This window comes from Hemiscyllium ocellatum, chromosome 32 (genome assembly GCF_020745735.1).
Source record: "Hemiscyllium ocellatum isolate sHemOce1 chromosome 32, sHemOce1.pat.X.cur, whole genome shotgun sequence".
In the NCBI taxonomy this organism is placed as follows: Eukaryota; Metazoa; Chordata; class Chondrichthyes; order Orectolobiformes; family Hemiscylliidae; genus Hemiscyllium; species Hemiscyllium ocellatum.
Window position 1 is genome coordinate 36,446,657 of NC_083432.1, and position 25,372 is coordinate 36,472,028.

At 41.3% G+C, this 25,372-nt stretch overlaps 1 protein-coding gene across 1 annotated transcript in view; it reads left to right on the plus strand.

The window, feature by feature from the left end:
* The window catches only part of cavin1b (caveolae associated protein 1b), a 59,372-nt gene extending 34,211 nt beyond the window's left edge, over positions 1 to 25,161 (plus strand). Inside the window, exon 2 of the mRNA XM_060848737.1 lies at positions 21,438 to 25,161. Within this exon, the coding sequence (XP_060704720.1) occupies positions 21,438 to 22,169 (732 nt within the window). The 3' untranslated portion in view covers positions 22,170 to 25,161. The remainder of the gene's footprint in view (positions 1 to 21,437) is intronic.
* Positions 25,162 to 25,372: the final 211 nt, after the last annotated feature.

The following is a 25,372-nucleotide window of genomic DNA, read 5'->3' on the forward strand; positions in this document are numbered from 1 at the left end:
TATCATGATTGCTTTACAGTAACAGAATGAGAAAAATTCAATTTTTATCAAATCAGATTTGGGAAATTTTTATTAGTAATTTGGAATGCCATTCTTAACTCAGCTTAAAAGTTAGGTTTATGAATATGTCCGTCCTAATTTTATTACTTGGCGAGGACATTTACCAGCGTTACGGGATCATGTTTTGCTCTTGACACTATGATTCCTTTCTCCTGATTTCCACTTCCTCAAAGTAGATAGAGGACCAGGAGAGGCTCATGAAGATAAGGTGTAATTTTTTTTTTAGTCAGGTTCCTTCTGAGTCATGCTTCATTCAATCTCAAAATTCAACACCTCACTCTGCCCTGGTGCTATCAGACTGCAATTTATAGCACTGGGTTGCAACTTACTCAGTCCTCCATGTCACACACACCAAAGGTGTAACATTTACAGTGGAATAACCCAAAAACAAAATGAATGGCAGAAAATTGTATCCTGGTCAAGGAACCAAAGCAAAATAGTCCAAAGTATTAGAAGCAAGATGAAATATGAAAAACAAGGGAGGTTGCAATAAAGATTTAAGAGAACAAGACCCTTCAGTTATGTAGAGAGATTGGAAAGACAGATTCTCCCTGGTGAAGAGAAATTTGAAGGAAATTTGACACAGATATGTAAGGCCAGGGGACCTCCTGGAAGAGTAAATGTTGTGAAACTCTCCCTGGTGGCAAGAGGGTTGCAAACTGGGGCAGGGACACTGATTTAAGGTGAATGACAAGAGAATCAAAGTGAGCGAAAAATATTTACACAATGCGTGATTAGGATCTGGGATGCACTACCAATGGACATAGTGGAAGCAGATTCAGCTACAGCTTTCAATCTAGCACTGGAGAATATATGAAGAGAAAATATTTGGAAAACTAGCAGGAAAAGGCAGAAAAGTGGGACTGTCCGAGTTGCTCTTGGAGGGAGCCAAATGGTCTGAATGATCTGCTACCTGTGTTATAAATATTCCATTATCCTATGAACGGTCAAGAATGATTGACTATGGTAAAGACTAAACCATAAAAATAAAATTATGCTTCAATGGAATGAAATAAAAGTTGAAAATAATATTTTTTGAAAAGAAGCACGAACACCTAGATTGTTCGGAATGTGGAATGCATTGCCAAGAGATTGAGGTGGTTGGCAAAGACACATTTGGAAAGCTCCTAGATATTCATATGAATGAGGGCAGAATAGAAAGATATGTGATAGCCTTTGTGAGTAGGGGTGGGAGGATACTTGCATGACACATTGACAGCAGCATAGACCAGATAGACCGGTTTCCATGTTTGAAAAAACCAAGCTGAAGGAAAAAGCAAAATTTCATAAACCTAACTTTCGCAGAGCGTTTGAACTTGTTTTTATATTTCTCGAGACCAGGTGAAACCTGCCAGTACTGCAACACAGCGAAGCAATAAAAAAAATTAAAACCATCTAATCCTGCTGTTCCTACAAAATATATACCTAAACTGATGTGTACATGAAAAGCTATAGCAAAAATGTACAGTGGTTTAGTAAGTTGACTCTCTTAGTGTTATTATCAGAAACCTTGGAATGGAGCCTGTCACTTTTGTTTTCCATGTCCATTAGGCTTATTTTGTAGTTATTTGGAGCTGAGCACATGTCTTTGACAAATGTGTTCCATCTTTTCTCATGCAGAAGCGTATCCTTTAAAGGAGAAGAACTGAGACTCAATCAAATTCATTTAGTCAACTGCAAGACTGGCTTCCTTCAACCACCTGCAAAGCAGCATTAACACTTACTATCCTGACTTTTGGTGTAGTTGTCAACACTGCTTGAGTCTATTTCAGGGAGATTTCATTTCACAACGTCCCTCAACCTCCCAAAACTCACATCATTGATCCATTTCCTGGACACACGGCTTTCCCAGCGCCAATATGAAGGGACTTTTTGTCAAACAATTGGCTTTTAGATTAACATCCCTTTCTCCCTATCTTCAATATCTTTCCAACCAATAATTAAAATCACTCAAAGAAAATTAAAACACTTTTTTCTTTGATTAATTTTCTTTGAATGGTTTTTCTCACATGCCGTGTCTCGGAGACTGATCTTCAGTTCACCACCTTTTAGTTCCCCTCCAAGCCACTCACCGTCCTGCCTTGGAAATATATCGCTGTACCTTCACTGTCGCTGAGTCAAAATCCTGCAATTCCCTTCCTAACGGCATTATGGGTCAACCCACAGCAGGTGGACTGCAGCAGTTCTAGAAGGCAGCTCACCAAGGGCAACTGGGGACGGGCAATAAATGCTGGCCAGCCAGCAATGCCCACATCCCACAAAATAAATAAAGAAAAGAAAAAAATTCCTGTAGGATTGGAAACCCTGGGTCCAAACTAAAGGAGATGGGTTGGTTGATATGATTTCTTGGGTCAAAATCTACTGTAAATACGATATGATCTGAGTGCTGCCTTTACAATTGATCACACAACATAAAGCACAAAGATTGTGTTATTGTTGAGATAGTTATCTTTAAGTTTATAAACAGCGCTAAGTACGTACATTGCTATAATATTACAGCTTATTGCAATATTATAGTTACTGATGTTACTGTACATTACACTAACACAATTGACTGACTGAACACACCACACTGAGTTCATTGCACTGAGAACATGACTGAATTCAAGATGAGCACATGATGTAACATTGCACTTCATTATGTCATGCAGTTGTCTGAAAGTTACTCAACTCACCTGATCTGGAATCTGTGGAATAACTCATTTCCTTCAGCAATGAAAAACTAATGATGGATATTTCTGTTAGAAAACAAAATTCCTGAACATTTTCTTTACAATCGGAATTTCTTTGATAGAGATTGACAAACCTTTTCAGAAATAACAGGTATGTAGTTAGCCAGACTCCCTCAGCCTCTTTCTCCACAGGAGAAAGACAATTGGTTATTTAGCATTGGGAGGATACTATTGGGTATCAAGCACAGCAGAGTTAAAGATGCACATCCAAACCTCTGCCAGAACAGGAACTGAACTGACACAGACACCATTATCTAAGTCTCATGATAATCGGCCGACTCAATTGCCAGCCCTCAGTAGAGACAATGGGGAAGCTTGTCACCCAGGAAAACATTGGCTGTGCATGGGATGGTGGATTTAATCTGTGGGATTCCTGATCAGAGTTGATTAGCGGTAAATTGCAAATGCAAAGGATCCTCCACAACCTAAACCAGTGGGGCACTTTGAAGTATGTAGATCAGGCTCCAGTTACATCATTGCAACTTATCATCTATTTTTACCAGAGGCCTGAGCTGGGGAATAATGGCAATTTCCCAGCCAGGTCAAATGTAATGGCAATAGGAGCCAGATTCTGAAAACAAGCAGTATTGTGAATATTTTACCATTTGTTTTTGTGGGGCATGTAATAGATGATGAGGAGGTGTGCACTTCTAGGCCTCGATGGAAAGCTTTCACCTCTCACATCCTCACTTCTTCCCTATCCTCTGACCAACTTTCATCTCATTCAGCCCCTACACCCCCTTATTTTGAGACAGGGACGATTGCGAACATTCAGGGATGTTCACATATGGGATGCCAACAAGGCCTGACCAGGTAGTATTAATGGAGCCTCTTACTCCTGCGTAGGTTCAGCCTGATTGCTCGGCCGTTTTCCTGCCTAGGAGATGAAAAGTGACTCCAAATTGGAATCTCAGTTCTCGTTATTCAAAGGGTTTGTAAGTCAGATAGATCCAGTGCTGGCCTGGAATGAAGATTTCAAAGCTGACATTAGTGAGATGGAAATGTCAGCTGATGAATGGAACCACTATAGCTCCTGCCTTATCAGCTGCTTCAGATGTCTCCCGAATGACAGAAACTGGACCCAGTTCCAGTGAAGCCAAGCCAATAGCATTATGTTATACAGTATTTACTGTAAAGTTGAAACTTTCCATGCTGCCAGCACGTTCCCACTCCCAATGGCTTGTGCCTCATTTTTATTCAAGTCCATCAGCTTAATGATCACCTTAACTTATCAAACACACAAGCGATTTCTAACAGGGGACAGTTATCTGGCTAGATGGCTGGTTGCTAATGCAGAGTGACCTTAACAGTGTGTAGTCAATTCCTGCACCAGATGTGGCTGCCATGATGATCTCTCCTTGTCAACCTCTCTCCTTGGGTTAAACCACTCTCTCACTCAAGAGAGAGCAGCCTTATGGTCTGGCAAGACTATGGTGACTTTACCCTTTACCCCATTGAAAGAATATTTTTCTCCGTGTATTCAACATTTGTAACCCACTCTCAATTGCCACTTGAGGAAGTGGTGGTGAACTGCTGCGGTCAGTTTTGATGGCAGTGTTTCCATAGAATTGGCTGCAGCAGAACGACTTGCTGGGGTATTTCAGAGGACAATTAAGATTCAATCACATGGCTGTTGGTGGGGAGTAAAAGATGGCAGATTTCCTTCCTTAAGGGACATTGGGAGACAAACTGGGCTTTTATGACAATATGGTAGCTTTGAGCATACCATTACCGAACTTTACTGTGGATTTATTTAATAAATCAAATTTAAATTGACCGAGTGACATGGTGGGACTTTAACAGTGGACTGGATCTTATCGGGCATTGTGGCTCCTGACCCTTGGTTGAGAAGTCATGGGGAAAGTCAAGTCTGCCCAGGGGGATAATAGCTGCCCCATGGTCATTTAATGGCTGACTGTCTGGAAGTACTGGCAGTAGGTTTGTTCACACTACAGGCACAAGACCAGCAGCTCTTCAGCACTGTCAGAGCCCAGGGTGGTCATTGAAGGTACTAGTCTTGGGAGGCGAGTTGTGTTTGGGAGGTATTGGTGGCCATTTCTGAGTGACAAGCTGATGGGCCCCAGTAAGTGTGTGACACTTGGGGTCTGGAAGGCATGGAGGCTGAAATGAGTAGCATCTGATAGGAAGCCCTCGATTGAGTCCCTGTTCTCCCCACATACTACCCATGCCCCCTCACTCCCTTACCTGCTACCAGCCTGCACAGGGAAACCTCCCAAACCATTCATGCCACCTGCTAAAGTTGTAATGGAAGCAGATGAGTGATGGATTCACCAGCACCTTCTCAAAGGCAAGTAGGGTTGGGCAATAAATGCTGGCCCAGCCAGTGGCACTCACATCCTCTGACCATTTAAACAAATGGCTCCAATATGGGTGTTATAAGCCCTCACCCTCCAAGCCACTGCACATGTAGATTAATATTTAGTTGTTCATCTCTGGATTATCAATCCAGATCTCTGGATTACAAATTCAGTAACGTAATCTAAACTGGAATCCTGTATTTCCCTCCCTCATAGCTCTGTGGCTGTACCTAAACCACACAGACTGCAGCAGTTCAAGAGGGGTCTCACTGCCGCCTTCTCTCAGGAAACTATAGGCAGGCAACCCAAACTAGCTTTCTCAGCAACGTTTACCTACAAATAACAAGAAAGAGCCATAACCACTATGCCGCAGCATTCTGTAGATCACTTCAAATCATGTGCTTTATTTTTAATAGCATGAGCCCTTTCGTCCATTTAATGAAGCCCTCCTCTCAAAAATAGAATTCAGTGATCAAGATCTATCTGCATAACTTGAAAAATGAAATTGCCCTTTGGGTAATGAGTTGGGAAAATAGCTACCATTATTAATGAGCTGACAAAATTGGAAAGTTGTTTGGGTTTTGAAAAGTGTGGGTGTAGATTTTTGCCTTTACCAGCTGGCATTAAGCTTCATCCAAGTCGAGAGGGTTAAGGATAAGCTTGAGGTAATAATTGCTCTCCTGCAATACGCACACACTATTGACTTTGCATTTATGTTCATCGATGGAAGTGACATTGAATTGGTTTCTTGCAGTCCCCTTCACCTGAATTCATTCCCTGTTCTCAGCATACAGAGCGTATCAGAAGAAAGGTCAAAAATCTGTACCACGCTTTCCTACCACAACATTTTGCCATTGGATTATTCTTTATGGAAAAAAAAACATGGAATATCCATGCTTTTCCATCGAAGGGAGTAATGTCACTCCCCTGTGCTAAAGCTTTGACCGATGATGAGGTAACCACAGCACTATCCAAGACGCACATTAATTAAATGGGCAAGAGGTATCATAAGGCAGAAATCTGCACTCCCAAACTGCCAGGCACAGAAAATGTTTCAGTGGTTTCCTTGGTTTGTGGCTCTTGACTGCTTCAAAGAAATCGTTACTTTTTTGAAAAACACCATATTTTCAACCTGTCGCTTTGAATATTCCTTTTATGATGTTCAGGACCTATTCTTTTCCAGATTTTGGTCACCTAGTAGTTCTTATGGGCGAGAATGTGGCAAATATTTGAATTTTTACAAAAAAACATTGATGTTTAGAAATTGAGAAATCAGTGAGGAGGATGCACAGCAAGCAAGGGAGCACCTCAGAAAGATCACAGATTTTTTTTTGACCCTACATCAGTGACCTTCAACCTTCCTAACTTTCTCTTTCAGAACATTTTCTGTGCATTTTGACTGTTTTCTGTTGAGCATTTACAGTTTATTTCTCTCCAACGAACCATTTTGCCCCCACCTTGCTTCTCATAAAATCTTGATTCACTGCTGTAGGTGAGTTTTTAAACGTCTCTGAGGCTGTGATTGCAGAAATAGGCTGTTCTCTCAGACAGTCCACACCCACGAGTCCAGCTCTGTGCATTCCTCCTCTTCAATAAATCACGGGTCTGTATTTTGACAGCAGTCAATGGATTCCAAAGTGGATCTGCCAGACAACCTGCAGGATTAAACAGGGTGAAGGGCTAAGAATCTGGTGCAAAAACAAAACTGAGATAAAGGTATCAATACATGAGGGAAACACTGCTTTATGTTCAAGCATGTTGAACATTCTTGTGGTCTGTCGGCTGAGGCACATGAATTCCCATCACTTCAGATGCACTTTTGATCAGCTTGCAGCTGTCTTACTGGGTGGGATTTTCTGCTGTTGAATGGTGTGTTGCCATACCTCTGAGAGATCAACTATCTATATCGCTACACTGTCCAAGTGCGCCTGTTTCAACAATTCAATATCTGAATACTGAAAAGCAAAGAGCTGTGCTTGTCTATTCAGCAGTTAGGTACAAAATGTGCAAAATAATAGATTCATTGAGTCCGACTTGCCCATTATAATAGAAACCAAACTACAAGTACCTCCCTCTCTCCTTAACGTGTGGCAACTTCTTACATTCTGATCCCATTGCTTTAACACTCAGGTAGGGAGTTAAAGAGATCAGTTCTTCCTCTCTTCTTTTTTAGATTAGATTAGATTACTTCGGCCCAACAAGTCCGCACCGACCCGCCGAAGCGCAACCCACCCATACCCTACATTTACCCCTTACCTAACACTATGGGCAATTTAGCATGACCAATTCACCTGACCCACACATCTTTGGACTGTGGGAGGAAACCGGAGCACCCGGAGGAAACCCACGCAGATACAGAGAGAATGTGCAAACTCCACACAGAGAGTCGCCTGAGTCGGGAATTGAACCCGGGTCTCAGGCGCATTGAGACAGCAGTGCTAACCACCGTGCCGCCCAAGAAGTGTACTCAATACAAACTGAAATGTTAGTCTAACACCTTTCTAATGCCGCAGAGAGATTAGCAAAAGCAGTTTGCAGGCTGCAGCGTATTTTGTCCAGAGAGTCCTGCTCATATCCAGAAAATAGTGACCTGAGGTCACAGAGTTCTCAGACATTTCAACAAACCTTGAGTGCCTTCCTCTGGTACTTCCAAAAAGTAGGGACTTTATTTTCTAATGTGGAAATTTTAACTCTCACTGATCTTTAGGAGAAATTGCTCTTGGGTGTGGTTGATTAAAGCAAAGCCAAACTTAAGTTCCATTCTTGTGTGGTCTTCTTTGCACAGAGATGTCTATGTGCTCAACTTATGCTTCATTCTGGCCAGAAAGGTAGGGAAGGCAGACTGTGAGCATAGCCAGCGTAGTGCGGGGGGGATAAGACTGTAAGAGTTTAGTTAGGGATGAGACCATGGAGAGAATTGAGCATAAGGAAAGTTATTTATTTTTTGATTCAGATGAAGGGGCAAACAAACAGCACCATGGACTATTCACTCAAAAAAAAAGCAACGTGCAGCTCAGAGTTGGACAATTTTAGTTGAGGTTTTATAAAAATGCATAAACTTTGAAAGTATCAATGGCCATAGACAATCAGAAAGTTCGATGGGATGGTACTGGCACTTTATACTGGGCTGATAACATGTTTCCAGATACTGCTGTGCACTTTTGTTTTTAGTCTCATGACTCATGCAGATAGAATTGTGTGGGGGAGGGAGCCTGACATGTTTCGTTGCTAGGGCAATAGTTAAAATGATATGTCAGTAGATTGGAAATGAACAGAAAATTTGAAGAGAGTGAGCGTTTTTGCACATTGTACTATGATTAGCAAAGTTTATTTGCTTACAAGTTCCCAGACAGTAAAATGCAAGAAACAGCTCATTATGAGGTGGCAAAGTGCCAGGACAGCTTGAGTGAAACAAGTAAAGAGATATTGAGTCAGAAAACTGCATTTTTCAACGTTTTACAACTCAGCAACAGGCATTTGACCACAGTGTCATGGTGCTGGGTGGGAGGGGAGAAAATCAGGATTCCAGGTTCCAGGGTTTGCTGTTCAATGTGTGTGGTAGACCATCAAGATCAGAATCAGAAAATAAAGCATTTTCAAAACGTTATCATTTAAAAGAGTATCACCATTTTGAATAAGGTGATCTTCTGGGAATCCATCTCCAATAAGTCACCATATCAGCCACAAGGTAAGTTCTCCCAGTGGTCAACTTGGTCTCTGATGCAGAGCTTTCCTTCACCGATTTTCTTGCAGGGCAGCTACATGACTTTCCCGTACCGTCCCCTGGATTGCTGGGTGATACTGATGATACTCGTTTAAATGACTCTCGTTTGCATGTATACAATCACTGGAAATGCTTTGCAAATGCAGGAAGAGCATAAAAAAAGTTCATCTTTTACATCTGCCAATCTATTTTCCATGTCTAATCTCTTTCAGGGGCTGGAATTTCCCAATGCCCTCCTGAATCCCACCATCAGCTTCTACATAGGCTAGAAACCTACATTGTGTTGGGGGTCAGTCACTCAATTGACTGGGATGGTCAATGAATGGACAGGGGTGATGGTAATGGTTGCCTCACCATCTAATCAAGGACATGTGGGGGACAGGGTTTAAAGGAGCTCTCCACTTCAACAGTGCAGCAGCCCACAGTGGAGGGTAGGTGAAAGTAAGCGTGTCTTTCAAAATGGGCTGGACTGTCTCTGGCAGCATTTCCACTGGGTAGTTTTCTAGACAGGTCTCCAATCCTGCCTGAAGCATCTGTTGGACATTCCTACTTATTGCTGGGTGCTGCTGCCTCACAGGAAGTGAAACAGGCCCCTACTGCCTGCGAGAAACTGAAGACTGAGAGACAATCTCAATCAACCTCCTTTCCTTGTGTTATCCTAGTCATCAAGATGGAATTGACAGCTCCCCCATGTGGACAGATAGCCTGTTCCCAAACCCTATCCCAAATCCATCAACATGTCCTGAGTGGTGAAGTTAAAAAATCAAGCCCAGGTTGTGTGTTGACTGCATTGTGGAATGAAATCTATCTGAGCTTGACAGTGGAACGTGCCCCAGTAATGACCAACTAATGTGGGCAGCACGGTGGGACAGTGGTTAGCACTGCTGCCTCACAGCGCCAGAGACCCGGGTTCAATTCCTGCCTCAGGCGACTGTCTGTGTGGAGTTTGCACAGTCTCCCCATGTCCGTGTGGGTTTCCTCCGGTTTCCTCCCACAGTCCAAAGATGTGCGGGTCAGGTGAATTGGCCATGCTAAATTGCCCGTAGTGTTAGGTAAGGGGTAAATGTAGGGGTATGGGTGGATTGCGCTTCGGCGGGTCGGTGTGGACTTGTTGGGCCAAAGGGCCTGTTTCCACACTGTAGGTAATCTAATCTAAACTTATCAATACTCGGTTTCACCCTAACAAATAGCCATTGTAATCTTAATCCAACCCGAAATCAATGGGCAATGAAGTCAGGCAATGCACGGTTGATCTAATTATGTCAGTTTCCTGTCAAGTGAATTTGTTTAAAATGGTCCAAAATGCTGGAATGCCATTCCCTTTCTTTTCCTGACAGGATTGTTCATTGCCTCTAATAAGTTTTGAGTCGCTCCATTTCTTTAAATGTTGTAAATATTAATTCCTTGATGTACATAGGGCTGGAGTTAATGCTTTAATTGTTTAATTGTAAAAGCATGACTAGAAGCTTGTGGAAAATCTAATTATCAGAAATTGGGGCAATCGTACACAGGCCTTCTGTGTCTCTGTGAATACCAGCTCCATCAGGCTCCCTTTCTGGACACTCCCCTATACCTCATTCTCCAACATCCCATTTCGTCAATTTCTTTCCCAGGTTTATTTACTTTTCTTTTACACTTCTTTTGCACATTCGTCCCGGCACTAGTCCTTCTCCCAGCTGTGTTGGAGAGTTGGCACCGTGACTGGCACTGATCCCACACTCTGGCTAGATAACGAGAGTCTGAAAGTGCTCCTGCCCTCGGGATGGATCTCCCGTTGCTGTGAGAGTCTCCATGTCATCGCCCAGTTCACACGTGACGAAACTCTTCCAAAAGACTTGGGATTCAGTCAGAGCTACCTCTAATCTTCAAGCTTCGAGCTGCTGAGTGGAAATTTGGCTACATTCCACGATCTTTGAGGGTGTGATCTCCTCTTTGTCACCAGAGGTTGCAACTTCACCTGACTCAGAAATTCTTTGTTACAAGCTTTATCTTTCTTGAGAGTTACCACGAATCATGACACATAAATCGAACCAGAATATGATGACCAGCTTTTTTCAACTTCAAAGATCTTTCTCTTGTGCTTCCTGAATGTATGTCTAACCAGCCACCCTGTCCAACCTTTCAGGCATGGCATGTTAATTGTCAGCCTCAATGTTTCACCCCCATGGATGCATATTTTACTTATTGGTGTCTCATAACGGGATAGATGGACAATAAATGCCCGCGTAGGCGGCTACTCCCGCATCTCATGAATAAATTTGAATCAAAAGAATCAAGCCAGTGTTAAGGGCTGTGTTGTGACGGTGTGTGGAAATGTCAACTTGCTTATTATGTTTGTGTCTGAAGCTGATGTCATTTCAAAATGGTGACCACCCGCACCAATGCTTGCTGTTCATCTTTGTACTTTCCACACTGTAGGGTTTCTATCTTCTTCCATTATTAGGGGGGGTCAATAACCAGTGCACATGGATTTATGGCAGAAGGCTAAGAGGAGACTGGAGAGAATATTTTTCACTCAGATGGTGTTGAGAGTCTGGAACTCATTGCCCCAAAGGGCAGTTTGAGTCAGAGACTCTCACAACATTTAAGCTGTATTTAGATATTTACCTCCATTGCCTTATTCTCCAGGGCTATGTGCCGAAAGCTGGAAAATAGGATTATTGTAGTCAGATCTTTGCTGACCAGCATGAACACAACAGGCTGAACATCGTCCTTCTGCACTGTAATTGTCTATGAGTCTAAATAGCTCTCTTCTCTTTGAGCTGGACATAAAAGGAGCCAGTGTATTCTTCAAAGATAAGCATAGACGTTACTCCAGTTTTCCGAACAGCATTAATCAATTATCATTCATAGAATGGATGATGTGTGTATTTATCTCATTATTACTTACAGCATTTCTCTTTGAGGAAATTGCATGCTGCTGTTAACAACAACAACTGAACACTTTGAAAATGATTTCATTGGAAGAACAATGCTTTTGGAATCCTGACTCAAGCAACACTTAGAAAGTGGGGGAGAGTGGTGCAGTGGAGGTCTCAATGCAAAGACAATTGCTTATGTTGGACATGACACTTCTGCTAATCTTTTTCAAACAAGCAGAAGAAACATGTTTCCCTCAGAGACACATACCTTCACATCACTTCCAACGATGAACAAAATATTTTCCAGAAGTTTCCTGCAACTTCTGACAAGAACAGAGTTGTTCTGCTTCTTCCAGACATGCAGCTACAATAACTCTGAGCATTTTGAGATTTAATTTTGATTTGTTGTTGACTACATTGTTCCATTTCCTTGGCTTCCTCTTTATAGTCTCCCTGCTCAGTGCACCAACCCATTGCTCAGAAAGTAACTCATTCCCAAATCAATCTTTTTCTGTAACCATCTAAATGTGAATTGCTGAAAGTGGGGGGCATTGGGAGCCCCTGTCTTGGAGGCTCAAATTACACCTTCCCTCTCCACAAATTGATGTCACCTCACCCCTGGGCACTGCATCTTGCTGCCCAGCCTGGATACTCAGAGCCCCATCCCAATTAGCACTAGTTAGAATTCTAACGGCATCTCCTTTCACAAAATACATGCACATCCAGTCAGCGGTGATACCCGATTGAATGCATCTTGGAAGCAAGAGGGATTGTTGCACAGAGCAACAGCCAGATCCAGTCAGGAATTTGGGAGAAATGTCTCCAATGGAGAGTAGTTGCCATCCACTGATAGACCCAGGCACATTTAGTGGATGTTGGATCAGTACATGAGGGAGAACAGAAGGAAAGAAACGCTGATAAAAGTGAAATGAACAAAGTTTCAATGAAGTTTGTAATATTAAGACTTACTTCACCTCTGTTGAGCCAAAAAGCCTGTAACTGTGCTGTAAATTCATAGTAAAATGCCACGTATCACAGTTGTTTTATTGCAAGTACAGAAATGAGATAATTTAAGTTAATTCGATTTTAGTTAATTCAATTCAGAGCTGGAAAATTCCTTTCATCAACTTGCTTGTAAGCTTGGCAAGGATGCAAAGAAAAGCTTTGAATCTCGAAGCTTGCAATTAGAATTAGGGTGTACCCTCCTCTGTTCCCTTTTTTCATTTGGACCTTTGTAGTCTCAGCTTCTATACATCCCCCCCTTCCACCCACACCCCTAAGGCCAGATTCGGTTCCTTTAAAATAAATCTCCTGAAGTTCAAACAACAGTTTCTGTGTTAGTTTTAAGTTTAAATAGCAAGTTTATAGTTCTGAAAAGTGTGGAACAGTTAAAGAAAGATTTTCCATCATAATTTTTGGTCCTTTAAATAGAAACAAATGCAGGTTGTTTTTGCTTTTTCTACTCCTGCTATGTTTGCAACTATGAAAAACAAAATTTTAAAATGTGTTTTTAGTTTATTTAAAATGCACCCCCTTGGACAGAATTAAAGTCAGATAAATGATATCTGTACATGTTTGTGTCTGACACACAGAAATCTTTTAAAATTGAGTACAAGTTGCAGGAGTTCAGCTTTCTCATCTCATTTTGTTTGACCTCCACCCCAAAGATGATTGAACCTGCACACCCAGTTTATCTTATTAAGTATCCACACTTGGGAGCTGTCTAATTACATCAGGGGCAGCCTGATGGCTCAGTTGTTAGCACTACTGCCTCACAGCACCAAGGATCCAAGTTTGATTCCAGCCTTGGGTGACTGTCTGTGTGGAGTTTGCACATCCTCCCTGTGTCTGCATGGGTTTCCTTATGGGTTTCCTCCACACTCCAAAAATGTGCAGGTCAGGTGAATTGGCCATGCTAAATTACCCATAGTGTTAGGTGCATTAGTCAGAGGGAAATGGGTCTGGATGGGTTACTCTTCAGAGGGTTGGTGTGGACTGGTTGGGCCAAAGGGCCTGTTTCTACATTGTCGGGAATCTAAAAAAGATTAAGGCAGCGATTTTGCAACTTAAACGGAAATAAATTCTTGTATTCACTTCTAACAACCATTTTCAAAGTGCCTTATCACTGAAGAAGTACTTTTTGAAGTATATTCATTGCCGTAATGTAGAGTATGCAGTAGAGCTTACTCCCATAAGCAGCAATGTTACAATGATGTGATGATCTGTTTTTCTGATGTTGTTTGAAGAATAATTATTGACCAGGACACAATGGAGAGAGAGATTGCTCTCTTTCTCTTGTGTCAGTTTTGCCATAAGATCTTTTCCATCCAGCTGAACAGCCAGACGGGACTGTGGTTTCACATGCCCTCAGAAGATTAGCTCCTCTGACAATGAAACACTCCTTTAGCAGGGCCCTGGAGTGTCAGTTCTGATTTTTTTCATCTCAGGAGCAGTATTTGAAAACAAAACTTTGTGACTCAGAAGTAAAGAGTGCTACCAACTCAACCACAGCCTCACACAATGTTACATCAAAGTTAATTGTCATTACAAATTCACCATTGTAATCGCTAATGAAACATCATTACAACAGAACACTCTAACAGTAATGCATCTTTTTTGATTAGATTCCTTACAGTGTGGAAACAGGCCCTTCAACCCAACAAGTCCACACTGACCCTCCAAAGAGTAACCCACCCCCCCTGACTCATGCACCTAACAATTGTGGACAATTTAGCACGGCCAATTCACCTGACTTCACATCTGTGGAATGTGGGAGGAAACCGAAGTACCCAGAGGAAACCCACACAGACACGGGGAGAATGTGCAAACTTCACACAGACAGTCGCCCACGGTTGGAATTGAACCTGGGACCCTGGCACTGTGAGCCACCATGCCGCAATTCAGGTCAAAATTCTGTCATGATAATGAAAAAATGAAATCGACTGCAGACATGAAAACATCCAAAATAAAGAAGGGGTTGAATCATTGTGAGTTAGATCAGAAATCCACCTGAATTGTTTTTGCTGAGTGTTCCACAGAATTTTACTTTTCAATATTTGTTCTCAGAATGAGGAATATGTTTCAGTACTTAGTTATTGTCACCAGAGGGCACATGTGAGCTATGTAAATTCATTTGTCATTTATTGAACTAATACCAGTACAGCTAGGACTCTGCAATTATCAAAACCTTGCTGACGGCAATTTAAAATTCTCTATGTTATTGTTAATTGCCTACAAAATTCCATCTGCAAAACTGAGCAAAGAGATGAGAGGACTGTTTTCAGGCAGACGCTGGCTGTAGTTTAACTATCTTCCTGGGTACTTCAATTTTCAATGTTTTTTAGTGTTGAGAGCAAACAGACAATCCCAATCTCATACTTCCAGCATTAAGCATTAACTAAGCAGAGTAACAGGGAGCTCCTCCATGGCCGGTTAAGGTGTGCCCCACAGCATTGTACAGCTGGCTGGATCATTCTGATCAGTTTACTGCATGCAGCTTAGTGGCATGTTGTAAAGATTACAATCTTATCCTGTACATCAGCAAAATGAAGGAGCTGGTCATCGAGTTCAGGAAGCGGAGTGGAGGATATGCTCCTGACTGTATCAATGGGGCTGAGGTGGAGGTGGTTGAGAGTTTCAGGTTCCTCAGAGGAAACATCAGAAATTGGCCCTCGATTAGCTGGGTAATCATTCAAACCGCACCATTCCGTTCTCTTGTGCAGTTCTGGACAGAGTGTTCATTGGTATCACATTAATGATGGTGGCAGACCTGAGACAGCAGTGACAAACCCCCACTAGGTTGATTTTCGAAAAGGGGGCGGCAATAGTGCTCCCCTCCCCGACTTCCGGGTTCAAAAGCAATTGCCACATCAAGGTGGATCTTCCCCCTCATAGCAGCCTCTACTTTGTACCATCACAGCTTTGTTGCTCCTTTTCCAAGGCACCAGGCACCCTCACTGATGGAGGTCAGGGTGGGTATCTTAGTGATGGGGTACACACACTGACACCTGAAGTGTCATTGTGAGTCCTGAACTGACTTAACCCCGCTGTATAATCAGGATGATCCTGTCCTTAGCTCAACAGCGTTGCACACGGCAGCAGAATGTGGGATTACCAAGGTTAATTCCCCTGAATGATGGTGTTCTCAGAACAGATTCTGGGCTTCCTTTCGCGTAGGTGAAAGTTACCGCGACGATTTTAGAACTGTGCTCCCGGCACCAGTAGATTCAGATCCGCTACCACCAAATGAGCTGATAGGGTAAAATACATAATCGTGCAATACAACAGCTTATCACTGCTCTGAAATGTTCTGATTGTGCTCTAATACGGATGGGTCTTTCCCTTCTGCTGTTCATGCTGTCACTGGCAGTAACTCTGTTCTCACCTCCTCCGGGGAAAATCCCTGTGGGCATTTCTTTGTAAATGTCCTTTTCATGTTTTTTTTCATCGTTTAGATTTATTTGAAAGTTTGAGCGATTGTTTGATATTGCAAGGCCGATGGAGAATTTACATGCTGCTGTCAGAAGCGTCAATAATAACATCCGTTTGCGGCACCAAACCTATAGCCACATCATGTTGCGAGGGAGGTATATGTGGGTATCCCACGACTGGTCAGCTCTGAGAAATGAAGCAGATCAAAGGTCACCTGGAAACAGAGATTTTGGTGCAAGATTTTACCTTCAGTAGGAAACTTTGAGAGAAAGGACAAAATGAGCATTTACAATAGTGCTTTTCAGATGTTGAATACCTCAATGCTGCATTGTACAGAAAAATACAGTGAGGAAGGGATGAAGGTAGAGATGGGCTTGGAGAAGTTTGAAGAAAGCAACTTCTTCAGGCCAGTGTGCAGTGGGGGATCCAAGCTGATGTTGACTTTGTGGAAAACCTTTGGACTGGGAAATGGCGAGTCACAAAGTGCCTTGTGACCAACCCCAGTTTGAACTACAAAATAGACAGGCAGGAGGCTGGAAGAACACAGCAAGGCAGGCAGCATCTGGAGGTGGAGAGTTTGTGGGTGGCACGGTGGCACAGTGGTTAGCACTGCTGCCTCACAGCGCCAGAGACCCAGGTTCAATTCCCGACTCAGGCGACTGACTGTGTGGAGTTTGCACGTTCTCCCCGTGTCTGCATGGGTTTCCTCCGGGTGCTCCGGTTTCCTCCCACAGTCCAAAGATGTGCGGGTCAGGTGAATTGGCCATGCTAAATTGCCCGTAGTGTTAGGTAGGGGGTAAATGTAGGGGTATGGGTGGGTTTCGCTTCGGTGGGTCGGTGTGGACTTGTTGGGCCGAAGGGCCTGTTTCCACATTGTAAATAATCTAATCTAATCAAAAAAAAGTCGACATTTCGGGTGTAGCCCTTCTTCAGTTACACCTGAAACATTGACTTCTCCACCTCCTGGTTTGCTGTGTTCTTCCGGCCTCCGGTCTGTCTATTTTGGATTCCAGCATCTGCAGGTTTTTTTTGTCTCTAACCTGGGTTTGAGCTACTACGCCGAGAGTGGTCTTTGATAAACAGGTTCAGGATATAAACAGGTTATTATTCAAAGATGTGAATAGTAAGCCAATATCAGAAATGATGTAAGAGATTGCATGTTAACAGAACCTGGTTCGGGTGTATAGTCTAATATTAATACTCATGGGGCACATAGTCAGCAGAGTTTTAAGTGGATGGGGAATCAATCTTACCAACAGCTTAGACAAGTAATCTCTTTAGATCGTACCAAGGACACAACCTCTACTATCATCCATCACCATGACAACAGACTGCAGAGGCCAGGTGCAGCCAACATCCACTGCTGGGCCCTCGATTAAATCCCCTCTACAGTGTTTGAGAGACACAAACAAAGCTACACATTACCAAAGAGAGGTCCCTCGACAAACTTCATGGCAGACATATCACCTTCAATTCAGCAAAAAGAAATGCTATCGCTTGGCTTTGGGGGATAATTTTTGCTAAATAAATAAGAAATAAATTGTAGCGGTGACAATATTGTGATGATTCATGCCATTTTAGCAGTCTCCCAAGGAGGCATTAAGATAGAAAGTTCTTGCTTTAAACAGAAGCCTTTTGCATCAGCAACATCATTTCCCTTTCATCATGTCTCTTGTGTCCCAGGCAGAACTCCCACTGCTGCCAGGGTGTCAACTAGCCTCATAACATGGGCACTGATTGATCCCTCTGCACCCTCAGGCCACCCACTGCCCCCAATAGGACTGTGATCCCAGAGGTTGGTTTTCAATTGACCAACTTTTTGAGGTCACAGCTAAAGGCCTGTGATTGCTGCAAGAGGGGGATCAGGAACTGAGAATATGGTTCCAAAGACTGAAAATTTTAAAATTCAGAAGATAGAGCCCACGATAATCAAATTAAACATACTGAGGTCCGCTAAAACATAACAGAACAAGTCTCAGATCATCAATTTGTGCGGTGTTGGATATCAGGAGAGTTCTGCTTTCTTTCTCTGAATACTGTCATGGAATTCTCTAGTTCCTGAGAAGACAAAGAGAACCTTGGTGCAACATCAAGATAGAAATCTAGTCCTTTCCTTGTACTACACTCAGGTTGTCTGCCTATATGTCTACTCAAGTTTCTAGAATGGGCCTTGAATATGGCCCTTCTGAGTCAGTAGTGAGACTCTAAAGGCCAACACACATAAGATAACTTCCCTCAGTGTTTACAGTGAGAATCAGTCCTCATCCATCATTTGCTGAATGTTCTATTCCCTATTCGATCTGTAGCACAATGAGCCATGCTCAAAAACCCCTCTCCCAGAGGGAAACACCAGTAAAAATAACCAATGACACGTAATGGTCCAATTCATCTTGTATCTTCAAAATGGAGGGTCAGTGTGACCAGTATTTTTATTTCCAAGTAGAACTGTGTTTTTTTATTGACTTTCCCCTGGGGTACTACAGATTAATCCTTGGATTAAATTGTAAGTACTTCCCCTGAGATCATCTTGTTTGCTGATTCATAAAGTAAAGCTACTGGACAAATTGTCCCATTTGAGGCAGCTATCAAAAGGGATGTACTTTCAATTATTTGTTCACACAACGTAGATGTCACAGGTTAGGCCCCATTTATTGTCCATCCTGAACTGCCCTTGAGGACCCCAGGGCTGTTAGGGAGGGACTCTCAAGTTTTTGAACCAATGATAATGAAAAACAGCAGTACATTTTCCAAGTTAGGCTAATGTATAATGGAGTGAAGAGTTTCAGGGATAGTGGTGTTCCATATACAGTCATGTGTATAGCATCTAACCCCAGTCAGCCTCAGAGTACTGATTTTTGAGTCCATGGTACTCTTTGTAGGAACTCTTTATGTGCAGCTTAGTTGATACAAACATTCTCTCAAGACTTTGCTGAAACTTTTGCCTCCTTCCAGTTCTCCCTGCACAATCATATGACACGAATATCATCATTACATCATGAGATATCATTGTCATTATACAAACTGTTATTGTCTCATTATGTTATCTTTCCAACTACCTATTGTCCTTCTCCATTTATTTTATCATGCGGCTACAATACACCTGTCCAATTTTCATTTTGCCAGTTGATGCCAGCTGTGCTGGAATAGTTTTAGTGGTGACAAAGTTGGCTCTGGGGCACAAGTCTTCAGCACCATAGTGAGGATGATGTCAAGAGCCAGAATCTTTAGCTGTGTCCAGTGACCACAGCTCCACTTAATATTATATGGAGTCATTCAAATTGGTTGGAGACTTGTGTTTGTGATGCAAAAGACTCAAGAGGAGGCAAAGGTCTGCTCAGCATGCCTGGCTAACGGTGATTGCCAAAGCATCAGCCTTGTACTCAGATGTTAGGATTCTTCCATCTTTGACAATGGTTGTGCAGTGAAGCCTTGTGTTTTTTGTCACACCATTATCCCTGCCATTCATCACTGGGATGTGTTGGGACTTTGATCTGAGTTGTTGATGGTAGGATTTGCTTTTAGCTCTGTCTCTGTTGTTTAAATTAAAAAAGAAACCCTTGTTGTCGCTTCATTGGGTCGCCACGGCATTTTCACTCCTGCCTCCTGCTTTTCCTGCCGTGCTCTCTCCACTCCTCAGTCAACCAGCGTAAAGTCCATGTTTGATTGTAATGAGAGATTGGATGATACATCAGGCTGCAAGGTTATACTAGATCAATCCTGAATCTGTCCTGTTTGATGTGGTGATAATAATGGACAGTATTGTTCAAGATGAAGAATGAACTTAGTCGCCACAAAGATTAAAAATCACACAAGACCAGGTTATAGTCCAACACTGGCTTTCAGAGCACCGCTCCTTCATCAGGTGGTTGTGGAGGACACAATTGAAGGAGTGGCGCTCCAAAAGCTAGTGTGCTTCCAATTAAACCTGTTGGACTCGAACCTGGTGTTGTGTGATTTTTAACTTTGTACACCCCAGTCCAACACCGGCATCTCCAAATCATGTCCACAAAGATTGAGTGGGATTCCCAATCCTGCTATGGACATGCCTCTGCGGGCAGGTCAATTAGTGAGAATAAGTTCACGTATGTCCTCCTCCTTGTTTTTCTTTCCAGCTGCTGGCTGAAATCTTCTACAAGATGTGGTCAATAAGACTGCAAGATATAGGAGCAGAATTAGGCAATTAGAGTCTGCTCGGCCATTCAATCATGGATGATGTTTCACAGCCCCATTCTCCTGCCTTTTCCCTATAACCCTTGATCTCCTTACTAATCAGGAACCTATCTCTCCCTGTTTTAAATACACTCAATGAGTTTCACAGATTTGCCACCCTCTGGCTGAAGAAATTCCTCTTTATCTCAGTTCTAAAGGATTGTCACTTCAATCTGAGGCTGTGACTTTGGATCCTAGACTCTCCTACTGGTGGAAACATCTTCTCCAGGTCCACTCTATCCAGGAGAAAGTGAGGACTGCAGATGCTGGAGAGTCAGAGTTGAAAAGTGTAGCACTGGAAAAGCACAGCAGGTCAAGCAGCCTCCAAGGAGCAGGAAATAGATGCTTCAGGCATAAGCCCTTCATCAGTAATGTCAATCTGGACGAAGGGTATATGCTCGAAGCATCAACTCTTCTGCTCCATTCCATCCAGGTCTAGCTTGGTCATTATTGGAATAACTGAGAAACTCTTGGTGATGGGCAATTAGATGACTGAGCCAGAAAAATCTTCTTACTCTTGCCTCCCTCAACACTTCTTCCAAATGATGTTCAAAATGAAAGATTTATCAGTTGAGGAAGGGCAATAGGTGATAGTTGACTTGAGGGTTCCTTGCCCATTCTTGTCTGTAACTTTGTGAGGTCTGAAGTCAATGTTGCAGACTCTAAGGACCACTCGTGCCCAAACACACATCAATGATAGTTTTGTGGCCATATTACACTAGTTTCATAATTCTAGACTTATTTAAATAACTATAATAAAATCCCCAATTCTTCATCACTTCTATAATATGAAAGGCTGTCATGTCTTGCCCATTCTACCTCCAATGAGGGACCAGGTATCCTGCCCATTCATTACCCTCCTCTATGCCATGACTACAAGAGAAAAAAAACAAAAGGAATGCTGGACTGGAGAGCACATCACAAAATATCATAATTAATCAGGCTCTATCTTGTTGATAGATATTAGGGTTCCAGCTATAGTGGAAACCAGTGAGCTAATCTGAATAATATATTATCAAAAACTGTAGTGAATAGCTTTTATAGGATTTTTGTCAAAGAAACCGACATCGTTTGCTATAATATTGCATTTTATATCTTTCAGGATGAAACACCAATGCCTGCAAGACTAAGCCTGAGCAAATCTGTAAAAGAACACATGAAAGCACCAGAAGGAAGTGAAGAAGGAAGAGAACTTGCGATCAACGAGAACCACCCTGAAGGTGAAGGAATCTCACTCTCCTCTGATGAAGAGGTGGAACTCGAAGTCATTGAAGAGGAGACAACTGCAGTCCGCCTGAAAAAAAGCAGCATGAAACGTGTGGATGAGTTCAAGAAGGCATTCTCCAAAGAGTCAGTGGAAAAGGCTAAGCAAAGGACAAGGGACAACATACAGAAGACCAAGATGAAAACCAAGCAGAATATGGAGAGGACCAGACAAGCAACAAGGGAAAACCTGCAAAAGACAAAGCACAACTTTGAAAAGAAGATGAACAAGCTTGGCAGCAAGATAGTAACACAAGAAAGGAGAGAGAAGTTGAGAGACTCACGAGCAAGACTGAAGAAGTCCTTTACACCGGATCATCAGAAAACAGCAAGGTGTCGGACAACTGTCTACAGAATTCCGCCATTTACATTTTGGGTTAAGAAGATGAGAGATGGAGATGTGGTGGTCCAAGAGGTGGAGATGATGGAAGGCCAGGGAGAGGAACACATGACAGAAAATGAAGACAACACTGAGCTCCTCATTGAAGAAATCCCTGAGGAATCACTGGAGGAAGATAGAGATTCAGAGGAGACCGAACTCCTGCTGCTTCAGAAAAGAGGAGTAGAGTAATGACTTTATTTCATGGATGTGATGTCATGTCACTCTTGCTAGTTGGCTAAAGCAAAGAAGCTGAAATGGAGGAGTGAAATGTTTCGGCAATAGTTGATTGTGAAAGTATGGGTAAATTAAGAAATGACTTTTATGCAACCTGGTAATCTTAGTCCTGGTTCCAACAATGGGTGGTCAGCAAGCATTGCTCTGATTAAATAAAGCAAGCTGTATCCTCTTCCCTGGTAAAATTCTGAACAGAATTTAATGTTCAAATCATTGCAATTTGAAGAGTCAGCATTCTAAATGTACACTTATGTGTCTTTAATATGAAATTTTGAACACATTAAATAATAATTCGTCATGAAGGGCATCAATGTTGTTTTAAAAGAAAAATCATGCTTGCTTTCCAATCTGATATTAAAACTTATAATTTTGAATATTTTAATTTGTATTTTTGGGAAGAAGCTTGTATATAATGAAAATTTTTAAAGGTAAAGACATTTTTTCAACTGTTATGAAGATTAACACAAGTCATCATCAACCAGAGTTTACTTTCTTTTAGAATTCATCATCTTATTTTGTTAATTAGTTACTTTCCCAAGCAACGTAAAATGTGATATTGTACTGGCCGACTCTATCAAACAATGACAAACTTAATCTCAGCAATATTAGTAAAACTCGGTGAAAAGTGAAATGTTATTTGCCTTTTCCAGTTGGCAACAAATATTATTAAGTCACAAACATTGCCATCCAGAACTAAATCATCAAGCAGCAATGCAGAATAAAATGTAGCTCAATGGCCTTTCTAACACAAGTTTAGAGTACATTAGCTTGTTGTAACAAATAGTAAAGAACAAATAGACAACACAGGCCAGGGTGTTAAAGGCTAAATTAACGTTGTTATAAGCCAGGAATAGACTTGGCACATTAGGATGTGAAAAGAAGGCCAGAGAATGGGGAATGATTCCAAAGATTATTATGCATCGTGTTACTATGGCAATGGAACTTCTTAAAAGTAAAACAAAATGTTGCTCTTGCCAACAAGTGAGAATGAGACGTTGTATGGCGTCAATGCTTTTTGTCTATAAAAAATGAAACATGTTCACATTGCTGGCGTATCAATTACATGGCCTACCTTACCTTTGCAGTTTTGTTTAATTTGCTTTCATACATAGTAACCATAGTAATAGGCAGAGGTGTAATGCATTGCATGTTACAGTCATTAAAACTGCATCACTCTTGTATAATAAATCCTTGTAGAATTTATATACATTCTGACATCAGTTTCCTGTTAGCAGCTACTTACAAGTCATAGACGTTAGTTGATGCTTTGTGGAATTAACCTTTTAATTGCTGCAAAGCAGATTTTGCACCATACCCAAATACCTTTAAACATATTCCTTCAGTCTATAATTTTGCAGCATTTAGTCGTACACTACTGTTTTTAAACTGCATTCAGAAATATACAAGGCTATTTTGCATTTATTTAGAATCTATTAAAAATCTTATATCTGCATATACCATTGTCTTTTTGCTACTGTAAATTCATTTGAATACATTTTTAATGGGAACACCAGCTCTAGACCTGTCCTAGGGGAATAACATCCTCCCACCACTAGAAGCTTTGTGGTAACATTTTTGTCAGAGACCTCCAATCACAGCATGACAAGTTTACATTGGCAGTGCCCATTATGGATGTAGATAACACAAGTTATAGCAAAAATATAAAACTAAACACAAAATATATAACTTCAAAATGACGACTGAATTACAACTATACTCTGTCATTCAACTACCTGCTTCCCATAACAGGGTACAGGCAATGCTCAGTTTTGCCTGAATATGTGTTACACCCTAAGTAAGCTTTTCCCAAACAAATTTAAAAGCAGGGCATATGTGATCATTAAGCCTTGAAATTATACTGGACAATATTTACAGATGAAAACTTAGCGTTTTTCATATGAAATTCTGTTGTCTGCTAGTGTAATTAGTTCAATTGTTTTTAAGTCATTGGTTATTTTCTCTGCTCAAATAACAGACAAAGAAATTTTACACAAATTTATGAAATTCTTAAAGCCATTACTGTGCTATTTAATTTCAATGTTGATATTTCAAATGTTGATTTAGCTTTGATTCCATGAACAGAAACGTCTGCTGATATTCTATCCCAATTGGAAGTAGATAGTTCCAGTATTTTGGAATTATATATTTTGTGACTTGTAAATAGCAAACATGTTCCAAGCACAATATTTGAAAAATGCACAAAAACTTATTTAACATATAAAAGCTTTCTGCCTGTTGGGTATAGTTAATATCATAATGTTAAAAGAATTGGAAAAGGCTTTTAGGGCTAATGTGTCTGACCCAAATAAATAGATCAAACAGACGCAGCTCTCACCATATGTCACATTCTCACCCCTCCAACCTTTCCAAAAGCAAGCCCCAATTGTCTTTTGTTGCATTTATACCGTCAGTTTCAATGGTCTTTATTATTCCACAATATACCTCCTGTTGACCACTTTTCTGTTAATGCATAACTGATATACAGAGATGTTTTGATATCTCTTTGCATCTTACAAATTCTCATTTAAAATTAGATTATTTTAATGGATCTATATTTTGACTTTATTTCAATGCAGTCATGTCTGAATGCAAAGCAATACTAGCTGCTCCATGTTTATAGTAGGTGCCTTACAGCAAAATCGAAATTTCCGAAGTGTACATTTCCAACAAGAGTCAATAGCAGTCTGAATGCAAACCAATAACATGTACCGGTAAAAAGTATAACTGTATCCTGAAGATCAGCATGAAGCAAGAAAACAGACATATAATATCCGTATGAAACAAACATATAGAAAAACAGATATTTAGCTTACACCTTTTTCAATACAACTGCAGTGTTTATGAATATACACTTCACAGCAGATTTTAAATCTTTGCCTTCTATATATTGTATTTTTCATGTGAGCAAATGCTTAACAATTCATAATAAAAACAGTCTCATATACAAGAGGTCATTGTGTGCGAATCTGTATTACTGCTTTGTGTTAAGGTGTCCAGAGTAATATGATCATCACTTTCCAACAGGATGAGATGAAAGAACATCCATGTAATATGTACCTTATGTGATTATTCTGTCATGGTATTCCTTACTCCTTTCTTTGATTTGATAACTTATTACCTAGATTAGATTAGATTACTTACAGGCGTTGCCCTTCGCC